We start from the raw sequence: 13,047 nt of genomic DNA on the forward strand, positions 1-13,047 counted from the left end.
TAGAATATAATAAAAATATTATTATCATTTTTAATTGAAGTCAAAATGTTTCATCAGTACTTTTAATTGTCAGATGAAGAAATTAAGATGAAAACCCCATTTTGGAGAGGAAAAATATGTAAAGAGAACATCATGGTTTGAATCAGGTGCCGGGAGTTGTTGCATAGATTCTTTGCTCGTGGTTTCAATGTTCATTTGTTTTTTCCAAGTGCTGATCATGCGGTGAGGCTAGATGCCTGAATCACCGGCCGCCACGTGTTACTTCTCCATCTAGATAAATGAAAAGAAAGTAATAGTTGACCACGTGGAGTCAGGATTAGGGGTGCACACCGACCAACCCGGCCTGTGCCTGGGCCCGATCCGCAGTGACCCGGCTTCCATTGTAGCAAAAACTGATCCGATCCGACATGAGTCGGGTCAACCCGTAATCTCCTGTACCTGAGCGCCCATTTCTCGGCAACCAAACATAAACTAGCGTGGAAAATCACAGCGTGAAAGAAAATAACAAGCCAATTGAACATCGAATCAACTATTTTTTATATCTGTTTGATGCCGTGACTGAAACAAAAGAACAAGCCAACGGAAAAATCACAGCGTCAAAAAGAAATTGACCAAGCCTCAGCTTCGTTTCACCTTTTGCATTCACTGTTCTCGAGGCTTCACATCATTCTCTCTCAAAAGGGCTACAGAACCAAACAAAAGTGAAAAGAAAGTAAGACTCGCATTGATATTTGAGAGAGAAGGATGGGATTGGAAAGAAGTTTCCTGGATTAACAAAATTAATTGCAGCTAGGATCCCGGTGAGGTTTGAGATAAGCCGGTTCTAGCATTAAGCACCCATGTAAGAGAAAACAAAGGAAAATAAAAGCATCCCATAAAGAAAAATAAGAGCATTACGAGTACCTATGCCTTTCAAACCTCCTGAATCGAGAAATGGGGGAATCGAGAAATGGGTAGAAGAAGAGAGAAATATCAGCAAGAAGGATCTGCTCCTTTTAAGACTTTCAAGTCTTTGCTTTGGGGGAATCAAGCATCCTGAATCCGTGAATGCCTTTCAAGACTTTCAAGTCTTTGCTTTAGTAGTGTCCCAAATCTAAGCTTTCATGAAGGGGAACGGACTTAACAGAGGCAATGGCTAGGTTTCATCTGCAAGGCATAAAACGTGGGATTGTTTTTAAGAGACAGGTTATCAGCGGGTTGTACGGGTCATATGGGTCGAATCCGTGAATCAATCCAAACCGTGTTTTTTTGGTCGGGTCGGGTTATGGTTCACGGACGGGTCGGATCAAACAGTTTCCTGCACAGGCCTAGTCAGGATTTTGACCTTGGAGGCTGAATTTTTCGAGACTGAAATTTTCGAAGGATACTTTTCAAATTTATTATTAGTGTAATTACATTTTTTTATTAAATATTTTTAAAAATTAAAAAAAATATATTTTTTATTAATAATTACTTCTTTAATCATTGAAAAGATAAAAAATAAAATAAAGTACCCGAACAGTAATTTTGAGTAGGCAAACTCAAGGATTTTGAAGACTTTTTTGACCGATCCGAAGCAGAAAGTCATGACTTCAGGCTCTATATAAAGGCGTGCTCAAACATGAGTTGTGCAGAATTCGAAAAACCACTCCATATTTGTAAAGCTCTTGTTCTCAAAGATCAAGCTGTGACTTCCGTCCAAAGTTCCAACTTGTAAGTCTCTTCCTTTATCAATTCCAAAAATATTTCCTCAAATCTCATTATCTTTGTGCTTGTTTTCTTATGTTATGGTATGGTTTGATGGTATTCAATATTTTTTTGCAATCACTAATCATAAAGCTGATTGCTCTATTCTTATCACTAACCGAAAAATACCACACGGCTCTATTCTTATTGCTCTTTCGTTTTATATAATATATATGGTCTCCTAAACCCATTTCACACTAGAGTTTCTTTCTAACAAGCTCACGAGATATATCGAAAAATACTCTAGCTAGCAGAACATTTGCTTCGGACCCATATAATTATTAGCCATAAAGTTGGCAAATTTTTAACATGATTTGTTAATTGATACGATAGTAAAGACTTGATACTTATTGTGACAAAATTTGGCTTAAATGGGCCAACTGATCTTTTCAAAACGATTATAAACATATCAATATCTTGTCAACATGCTTCACTTGAACAATCTATATAATTAAGGAATTTTTAAAGCTCTAAGACCAGGTTGGTATTTTTTTAATTTTTTAAAACTCTCAGTAATTTAATGTTAATAACTAGTGTATGTTGGAATGGATTCGTGGATTTTATTTATTTTTTCATTTAGATGAATTTTAGGGGATCACAATTCCATTTTGCTTGGATATATATTTAGATAAGTGTTGAGTCCAATCAAACTTGATATATTTGACTCGTGTAATTAAAATAGTCAAATTAAGATTGAGCAATATATAATTAAAAAAGATTAATATGCAATTTAGATAGTGAGATAAGAAGAGATAGTTTTAAATGAAAGTTAAATAAAATATTGTTAGAACATTATTATTATTTTAATATTTAAAAAAATTAAATTATTTATTATATTTTATGTCAAATTTTAAAAAAATTATAATATTAAAATGAGATGTGATAAAATATTCTAACTATCTAAATGAGCCTAAATAACATCATAAAACTCTAGTAAAGAAGAATCCAACCCAGACAAAATATTTCAAAATCAATTTGAATATTAAATTGTGAAGGCAGTGAGAATTTGTAAAAAGCTGTAAGAAAATATAAAATAAAAATAACTAAATAAATTGGGAGAGAAAGAGGTAGCTCAAACCTCCACAAACCACCTAACTACCTAAATGAACGGTAAAACGTCAACATGTTGATAAGACGTCTTAGGCCCATGTGACCCAAATTGCAAGTGCCAATGTGATTTCCTTCCCACTAATCAATGGTAAAGCGTAACCACAGTAATATGTGATCATTATTTTATGAGAACTTTTTATAAATCTAACACTTCGATTATCTCTAACAACATACTTATACATGCTCAATTCTCATTGATAAGTCTCATTCTATCTTCTTCCTTACCTTCTAGGCCATGTTTCAACTCAACACACATAACATACATATTTTTTATTTTGACCATTTCTTTTTTCACTTCTTCCTACACTTGAATGCAGTTTCTGCAATGGGATGGTGGAGGTCCTATGCTGGCGATGAGAGATTTTCTAGCGCAACGCTCACTATTTTATTTGGTATATTTGCGGTGTTATGGTTGCTCATCAAGAAACAAAGGAAGGCTGCAGTACCTCCATTGCCACCAGGTCCCCGTGGCTTGCCAATAGTTGGGTATCTTCCATTTGTAGGTACAAAACTTCACACAAAATTTGAACAACTGTATGAGATCTATGGCCCCATCTATAAGGTCTGGCTTGGAAACAAATTGTGCATTGTGATTAGCTCACCCTCACTAGTTAAAGAAGTTGTTCGTGACCAAGATGCAATATTTTCCAACCGTGATATTAACATAGTTGGACGTACTGTCTCATACGGGGCAGTTGATATTGCTCTTTCCCCAAATGATGCTAACTGGAAGATGTTGCGGAAGATGTTTGTGAGAGAGATGTTAAGTCCAGCAAATCTTAATAGTACCTTCGCTTTACGAAGAGAAGAGGTAAGGAACACCATTAGAAGTGTGTATGACAAAAAAGGCACACCCATAGATTTAGGGGACCTGGCATTTGTAACGGTGATGAATAGCATCATGAACATGATGTGGGGTGGCACACTATGTGGAGAGGAAGGGGCTAAGTTTGGAGCAGAGTTTAAGCATATATTTGCAGAAATATTGATCCTTCTCGGAAAACCAAATATTTCGGATTTTTTTCCGGCTTTAGCAAGTTTTGATTTACAAGGGATCGGAAGGAAAGCAAAGAGAATGTTTCAAACCATTGATGGAGTACTTGATTATGCCATTGACAAACAGATCAAGAGTTTGGCCAAAGCCAAAGAAGAGGGAACGACAAAGACGGGACAAAAAGACTTTTTGGAAGTTCTCTTAGAACTAAGGGAGCAGGATGATGGTGCGCCATCAATGAGCATGACCCAACTTAAGGCTATGGTTTCTGTATGTATATATGTTTATGTCTGCTTTTTTACTTTCGTGTTTCATTAGTACTTTAGAGCTGAACATGAGGGGTTGATTTTGCCATTAATAACTTTAACTAATCCATAGACATCCAAACTTTATTTTGGTTTGTTTGTTTTTGTTTTTCAATCTTCAATTGATCTAATCACCTTACTCTTTTTTAAATAGGACATAGTGGTGGCTGGATCTGACACAACAACAACTATGTGTGAATGGGTGATGGCAAGGTTGTTGAAGCATCCAGAGATAATGAAAAAGGTTACTGAAGAATTAACAGAAATTGTGGGGTTGGACAACTTAGTTGAAGAATCTCATTTGCCCAAATTACATTATTTAGAAGCTGTTATTAAAGAGACGTTTCGTTTGCACCCACCTGGTCCTTTCCTATTAGTTCGTACTCCAAGTGAATCTAGCATCATTGGAGGGTACCATGTACCCAAAGATTCTAGTATTTTCCTGAATGCTTGGGCTATACAAAGGGATCCAAAGTATTGGGACAATCCATTGGAATTTAAACCTGAGAGGTTTCTAAATGATGCTTATGGTAAGCTTGATTATTCGGGCAACAACTTTAAATATCTTCCATTTGGGTCAGGGAGAAGAATATGCGCAGGGCTTACATTAGGGGAGAGGACACTCAAATACATCTTGGCTTCATTTTTGCATTCCTATGAGTGGAAATTGCCACCTGGTTCAGAGATAGAATTTTCTGACATTTTTGGTGTTGTTACCAAGAAAAGGAATCCAACCATTACAATTCCAACTCCAAGGTTATCCAAGTTTGAGCTCTATACAGAATAGTACAATGCGAGAAATATACTCTATTGCTTTCCATATCAGTACCTTGTATAAAGCATTTTTATGCATAATAACTGGGAGGTTTTGATGGTTTTCACTTCCTGTAGTATAGAAAATGTAATGATGGTTTCCAAATAATGCCATTTTGCTTGTCTGCAAAGAGGCTTATACGTACACTCGCTTATATCAAGATTTGCGCAATTATTGGCCTATGAATAAAATCTTACTTTGGCATTTCCTTTTCTTTTTCTTTTGTCCTTATGACGTGCATGGTTCTATAGTAAAGAATTTTTTTTGGGGGCATTTTGTATTGTAATGATCATGAAAATGAAGTCTGCATGCATGATCATCTTCGTCGATTCTAAAACATTGACACAGATAAAACATCTCCATGATTTTTTTTTTCCCATGAGTATGCCAAAATGCACACTATAGTCCACCAATCATGTGTTATGATATACACCATTAACAATGGAATTGTTTTTATCGTAAAGCAAAACTGCCAAAACTTTGGTTAGTGGTATAAAGAGAGAGCAACAAGAGTAGAGCTACACTTATCAAATTCAGCAGGCTACGCTCTCTTTTCATTCATTAATTATATTTTATTTTGCAATTGGTTAAAAGGGGTTTGTTTCTTTTATTAGTTGCCAACAACTTCTTTTACGACATTCCAAATATTTAGCTAATCAATGTAAGGGATTGTTGAGAAAATATCAACCACATAGAATAATGTGCGGCATGTGTTATTAATATAGGAAGTTTACAGAGTTCTATTAAGAGTCTATTACAATGGAAGCAATACTGGAAAAAATAATAAAGTCTAATTGAGCATATCTTCTAAACTTGGATGACTTATCACGATTGTATTCTTTATCCTTAACATTCCCCCGCAAGTCCAATGAAGAGGGAACTACATTGAGCTTGGAATGGATTGTTGTAAAGTTTGATGAAGACCACTCGCCCGCCGCCGGGGGGGGGGGGGGGGGGGTAGGGGGTGTGTGGGCGGTGGGGGGCTATGTTTAGATATGTGCTAAGAGACAGAAACTTGGTCTCAATGAGTTTCTTGACAACCATGTCCCTGACAAAGTAAAAATCAATTTATACATGCTTTGTACGAGCATGGAAAACTAGATTTGTTGACAAATCTATATCCATCAATTTATACATTGCATGCTCTTATGTTGTCACACCATAAGATAGGGGATTGTGAGAGTTTAAAACCAAGTTCCTAATGTAAGGATTGAAGCTAGTGAATTTTCAGCTGTTATAGTGGCCTACACCTTATACTCGACCTTGGTGCTCAGCCAGGCCACTGTAGCCTGCCTTTCGAAGTTACCTAAAATTGGATTATATCCTAATAAAATATAAAATCCTCTAGTTGATCATCTATCATCATGGGAGTTTGCCCACTTGACATTCGAAAATGCTTGTAGAATAGTATTTATGGATTTCAAATATAGACCATATCTAATTGTCTATTTTAAACAGCAAAGAAGATGCTTTGTCACATGCCAATGTGACAATTTTGGTTTTGTGCATGAATTGAGATAATTTTTTGAATGTGAAAGCAATATATGAGCAAGTTACTAATAAGTATTGTAAGGCCTCAATTGTAATATGAAATAGAGTAGTGTCACTGAAACCTTTACCATCAAAGGCACTTAGATCAGTGGAACTAGCCATTGGAGTGCCAACTAGCTTGGCCTCATGCATTTTTGTATTTTTTAGAATATCCATGATATACTAGCGTTGTTGAGATAATAGGATTTGGCCGTTGGAGTTGAGTGCCTCAATATCCAAGAAAAAAATAAAAAAATCAAACCACACAAGTTCTTGATTTCAAAATCATAAAACAAAGTATTCAACAAGTCATCAACGGCATGCTTGTATGAGTAGGTAATTAGTATGTCTTCGAGATAGATTAGTATATATGTATTGAACTTAGTAGAGTTGTGAATAAATGTGGAAATATATGGACGTAAGCCATGAAAGCCTAACTCCAATAAATGAATGCTTGGATGGGAAAACCAGGGTTGGGGCCTGTTTTAGTCCATACAATATCTTGTGTAGCTTACAAGTGTGATTTGGAAAGTGTGGATGAAGATAACCAGGAGATTGAGTCATGAAAACCTCCTCTGATAGTGTACCATGGAAAAAGGCATTAAGCATATTAATTTGTCTAATTGACCAACCTAAAGACACAATAATGGAGATAATTGTTATCTCCATTGTTGGTTTGATAATCGAACTGTAGGTTTTGGAGTAATCAATACCAAATTGATGGATATACCCCTTGGAAACCAAACTTGCCTTATAGAATTTGACCTCGCTGTTGGATTTCCTTTTTATCCTATATACCCATTTTGATCAACCAATGACATTTTAAGTTGCAGTGGACAGAACTAGACTTTAGGTGCCATTTTTTTGTTGGGCATCAAACGTTTAATTCATGACAGCTCTCCATTTAGGGTGCTTGACTACAATAGAATAGCACGTTGGTTCAACCATGATTGAATTAGTTTTAGCAAAGAGGGCTTTAGGAAGGGAATGCTGAGCAGTACCATCAATGTGGTGTTTGGGTTTAGAGATATTGTTTTTAACCAAGCGAGCATAGCGTGTAGGGAGGGCAGAGGATCTACAGGTGGTTGAGTGGAAGGCTCAGGTGATGACGAAGAGGTTTCAAGAGAATTTGAGATTGAAGGAGGAGACGTCTGAGTTGAGGATGCGAGTTCTATTGAAGTTGAGAGTGGGGAGGGGGATGATTGGCATTGTTGGATGTGTAGGCCATTGCTTGACTATTCTGATTAGGCCGAAAAGGGCTCAGCTTCTAGCCTACTACACAATTAAGCAAGAAGGAATGACCGAGTGTAGGAAGGAAAAACTATGAAGGATGTTCGCCTTGGACCCATAGGGACTGGTTTTGGGTCAACTAAGAATAGGATGACTAGGGTTTGAATGGAAAAACTGTTTCCTCAAAAACAACATGTCATGAAATGATTATTTTCCCTTTGGGGCTTGACACATTTATACCCTTTGTGGTTTAGGCTATAGCCAAGGAAGATACAATGAATGGATTGGGGCTACAATTTGTGACGAGTATATGGTTGTAGGTTGGGTAAACAGACACAACCAAAGACACGAAAGAAAGAATAATCAACCCCATCCCTACCCCCCGCCCACGCATATGAGGGGGTTGGGGTTTTCCATCCCAGCACCCACCCCTGGTGTGTGGGGGAGAGGTAACCTTGTCCGGCACCGAGGTGTAGGGGCAGACGGCCAATCCCCCTCCCCCCCCCCCCCCCCCCCCCCCCCCCAAAAAAAACCAAAAAAATTAGGATTGAGCCATAGGCCCAATTAGGATTCTTAGAATTGAAGTAAAAAAAATTTAAAAAATAAAAATTTAATAATAATAAAAAATAATTTACACTGACAATTTACAAAATTATATACTAATATATTACTAATTTGCAACTATTAACTAATAATCATAACTAAGCTATTAGTATATTACAATGATAATTAAGAGAAAAATATTACAAAATTACAAATTCATCTAAAAATATTACAAATTTTACAATTGTAGCAACATTACAATTAACTAAATTAACAAAAGAATAATATTTCATTCTTCATTAGAACTTCGGATGGCCATGGTGGTAGAAAAGTGAGTTGTGCTTACTGCTGGAAGACTGTGAGAATCGAGATCATAAAACCTAAAATATTAATAATTTAAAAGGAAAAAAAAAATAGAATTATAAGCAACTAAAACGAAAACAAATTTGAAGTGTTGGGGCTAGGGGTAGGAGAGATAGCACAAAAACCTAACAGATTTTCTATTTTCCCAAAAATCTGAAATGAAGCAACATCACACCAAGTTCAAACAATTAAAACCATGCAACAAGTTAGAATCACTCAAGTTCATTAATTAATTCTTTATTTTTAGGAAAGGATCAACATACACATGATAGAGTCATAAACTGATCTGTTTCGTTATAACAAATTCATGCAGTTACAAAAATGTTCATCTAATATATAAAGATGCATTTTAGCATAATTAAAAAATTTCTGAATACCAATTTAATTCATGGAATTTACAAATTTAGGGTTGGAATCTTTGACAGAGAATAGAGATGACTTTGCACAACTGGTTGGAAAAATTGACTAGAAACAGATTATTGAGTTTTCTGGAAAAAAAAAAAACAAAACACGAAAAATAAATAAAAAATTATTGGTTGTAAAGAAAATTTTCTGCAAAAGGTTTGCAAGCAGAAGAAACGTCATACTTATTGTCCATTTTAAATTAGACCAAGTGAAAATGTAAAATCATTGCTTGTCCATTTTAAACAACTCATTATTATTACTTCAAATTTTGCAATCTCAAAGCCTAGAATCATACTATCATAGATACAAATGACTCATTGTAGACTAGGAAACCCCTAAATTAATTTAGGGTTTCAGATTTGCACCAAAGATTCAAACAATTTATAAATTACAATCATACAAACACATGCAAAAATCAATCATCCACAACACGCAATTCACAATCCTATTCTCCAACTCCTCAGTTTAATCACATCCTCCATAATCCATAACTAAAAAGATTTAAATAAATAAACTTAAATAAATCAATCCTCCGTAGCACAATGCACTTATCTTTGATGATAGACAACGAAGACGACAATGCTACCATGTGCGATGGAATGATGGAGTAGGAGGGAGAGAGAGAGAGAGCAGCGTCGGGGGAGGGCTATTACAGACATGAGAGAGTCACAGAGAGAGAGAGAGAGAGAGAGAGAGAGAGAGAGAGAGAGAGAGAGAGAGAAGAAATGGAGGTTGCTGGAGGGGGGCCTTGGGGGGGGGGGGGGACTTAAAACCCATCTCCAAACGGCGTCGTTTTGCCATTGACAAAAAGGCGTCGTTGTGAGATGGGTAGATTTAAAAGTAAAACCTAGCCATCAAAACGACGCCGTTTCGATGGCTAGCATATTTTTTTTTAATTATAAGTATATATAATTATAATTATATATATTAGTTATATATACTATACATGGAGGGGCCAAGGTTGCGGCCATCTCACCCCCACCCCCGCTAGGAGCGCCAGATGTGGGTGAGAGCATCTACCCCCTATATTTGGCAGACAGAGGATCACCCCACCCCATACAGGGGTGGGGCCCTCCTTCAGGGTAGCTATGAAGGAGACATTGAAATGGAGACTGATTGTGAGAGATGAGTGATGGCATGCAATTAATTATATAGCAAGAAGTGTGAAATGCATCATCCCAAAAGTGAAATGTGACTATGATTTAAAAGAGTCAAACCAGTTCCAACAATGTGGCAGTGTTTTCACTCAATAGTGCCATTCTATTAGTGAGTGTAAAGGCAGGAACAATTATGAGAAATCCCAAGAGTGGAAATGAAGAATGAGATTTAGCAACCCAGTCGAATTAAACAGCTTTAATTTTGCAATTAAAGAATCATTTGACATAGGGTTGGGGTTTGCGAAAATTAGGGAGAACATCACTTTTGCAAGAATTAGGGTAGAACCATGTATAGCGACTGGAATGTAATAGTGAAAACCATTAGTAAAACAATAGGGAAGGCCTCCCAAACATCACTATAAATTAATTCAAGTGGTGCCGAGGTACGATTTTGTGACATAAAAAATGGTAATTGACGACTTTTAGAACTATGACACATAGGACATGAAAACTTGGACTTAGAATGGACTACGAGGAGAGGAAACTAAGATAAGACTCGACGATGATCACCCATCATGGACTGCCATTAGGGAAGCAAGGTTCGTTCTTCAACAAGTGTAGACGAATGAGAATCCTTATTGGATGCAAGAAAGGAGTAAAGCCCATTCTTACTTGGCCAGTGTAGTAGAATGGTCCCTATTGCTTGATCCTACAACAACAACAAAAAAAAAAAGGAGGGATGAAATTAAAAAAATAAATAAAAAAAATTAAAAAAAAAAAAGGTATTAGTAGTTATGGTAAATTCTTTAACAGAAAATAAATTTTTGGTGATTTGAGGGACATGAAGAATATTATGTAATAGAAAATAATATTCAAGAGTAGAAGGTTTCATATGTGCCATGGTGAGTGATGGTTAAACCAGCATCATTACCAATATGAATTTGATTGGAAACACTATACTCTTCATCGTTGGCATTGAGATTGGATAGATATGAAGTCAAATAATGTGTCAGGCTAGTGTTAGGATACCAGTTACAATATGTTGATCAATAGGGACTGATGCAATAAAATTGCATAGAGGAGAAGTCACTTTGGTAGGACTCATCGTAGCAATGGTAGTGTAATATGCCCCGCCTTTACTTGATAAATAAGTTGAGCACCAGACAAGCCATTGGGACCTTGACCATGACTTCTCCTATGATTTGACTTGCTGGAGGTAGAACCAAAACCATGACCAATAGACTCAAAACCAGATGAACAACCATTGTGACCACCTTGAGACCCATGGGAATGAGATGTGACATAAACACTAGCCACTATTAGATCATCAAATGTTTGATGATGTTCCATGATATCATTAGTAGACATTGGCCTGAGAAACAATCACGCCAGCTCTCACATCGATCTTCAGGTGAAATTCCCAGTTTGTAAAATCATTGGAATGAAAATCTGAGAAGCGGATAAAAAGGAATTCAGCAGCAGCACGGTTTGAATTCAGCAGCACGATTTTGATTGGATGATATTTTGAGAGTGGAGTCTTCACGTTGGAGGTCCCTTGAGGCAGCTATAAATTTTGATATTCCTTGCTCTATAGGGACATGGAGGGACATGAGGGGGTTGAGAGGTGTTGATCATTTTGGATTTTTTCTGGAGTTTTCATTGAAGAGGAGAGTCGGTCGGTAGGGGAAGAAAGGGAGTGTCGGTTGGAATGAATTTATTTTGCTGAGAGTATGACGTGAGAGTGTGAACGTAAGTCTGGAAAGGGGGTGTTGGTTGGAATAAATTTACGGACAGGGGAGAGAACATCTAGGTTCTTCTTTGTCCAGATTTTTGGAGAAGCGGCTAGATTTATTTATTTTTTCTTCAATTCAGTTTTATATTTTTCAGGGGGTCGGCTGGAATTGATTAATTTCTTTAGTTTTCGAGTACTGGTCGGACAGTTAGCGTGAAGCTCTCTTGGATGTTCATTTTATTTTTCATTTTTGCAGTTTGTTTAATTTTGTTTTAGTCTTCATTCAGCGCTAATTATTTGTTTTGCTTTTGTGATACTTACTTTTTCGTTCGAAGGGATTTGGTTTTCGGCTGGGTTTCCAGATTTTATTGCTTTTAAGTTGTTTTCTAGTATTTCTTGTGATTTATTTTAGTTTTATAATAGAGAATATTTATGTGATTTCTATAGCACTTGTGATGAACATGGTTGGCTAAATTTTCATGCTAAGGTTAGAGGTGAAGTTTAATGATTTAAACATTATTTTCGGATCAACGTAAAATTTATTTTGTGAGCTTGATCGATTGAAGGATTTTATTATTGGATATTTTGATTATCTATATATTTATCTTAATTCATTATGATTTCTAAATACAATGAATGCTTGAAGAATCCCTGTGACATTCAAATAGATTTGTGAATATTTTAATCATCAATTGTTCATGCTCAATCATTAGTGACTATTTTTCTTGACCTTAAATACTAAATCTTCTAATTAAACGAAATCATTATTCTAGTTTAATTGAAATAAATCGATCGGAAACAATATTATAAATTATTAGACGGATCCTCAAAACCTTAATCTTTCTCCATATCAATTCATTTTATCATTTTAGTTTTATTCAGTTATTTTACAAATCTTCATCTCAGTAATTTTATTTTATATTCGATTGCACGTTTCTCTTAATAATTTATTTTCATTGTTTGAATTTATTTTCTTTATCACAAAAGTCAATCCCTGTGGATTTAACCCTGTGAAGTACTACAACACCTGTATACTTGCAGGTAAAATTACACTTAATTTTTGGTTCATTAGTTTGAATCAAAGTTTAGGCGCAACAGGTACCAACCAAAACCGATGAGCCATATAGCAATGTTTATGCCCATAGACCAACCACATGCTATTAGTTTCAACATTACATGTCAGGTAGGCCATTTTTCCT

General features: G+C 36.0%; 1 protein-coding gene and 1 long non-coding RNA gene across 2 annotated transcripts; one reads left to right on the forward strand and one right to left on the reverse strand.

Annotated features, from left to right (window-relative positions):
- Positions 1 to 513: 513 nt before the first annotated feature.
- On the reverse strand, positions 514 to 1,241 carry LOC122294889. The gene is made up of 2 exons (XR_006237788.1): positions 904 to 1,241; positions 514 to 683 (listed from the first exon to the last, which is right to left on the reverse strand). It is a non-coding gene; the product is annotated as an uncharacterized LOC122294889 (long non-coding RNA).
- Positions 1,242 to 1,616: 375 nt separating this feature from the next.
- On the forward strand, positions 1,617 to 5,161 carry LOC122294857 (flavonoid 3'-monooxygenase CYP75B137-like). The gene is made up of 3 exons (XM_043103843.1): positions 1,617 to 1,692; positions 3,153 to 4,099; positions 4,289 to 5,161. Exons 2-3 carry the CDS (start codon positions 3,161 to 3,163, stop codon positions 4,919 to 4,921), a joined length of 1,572 nt encoding a protein of 523 aa, XP_042959777.1. The 5' UTR covers positions 1,617 to 1,692; positions 3,153 to 3,160; the 3' UTR covers positions 4,922 to 5,161.
- Positions 5,162 to 13,047: the final 7,886 nt, after the last annotated feature.

Source organism: Carya illinoinensis, chromosome 14, assembly GCF_018687715.1.
Source record: "Carya illinoinensis cultivar Pawnee chromosome 14, C.illinoinensisPawnee_v1, whole genome shotgun sequence".
Lineage (NCBI taxonomy): Eukaryota > Viridiplantae > Streptophyta > Magnoliopsida > Fagales > Juglandaceae > Carya > Carya illinoinensis.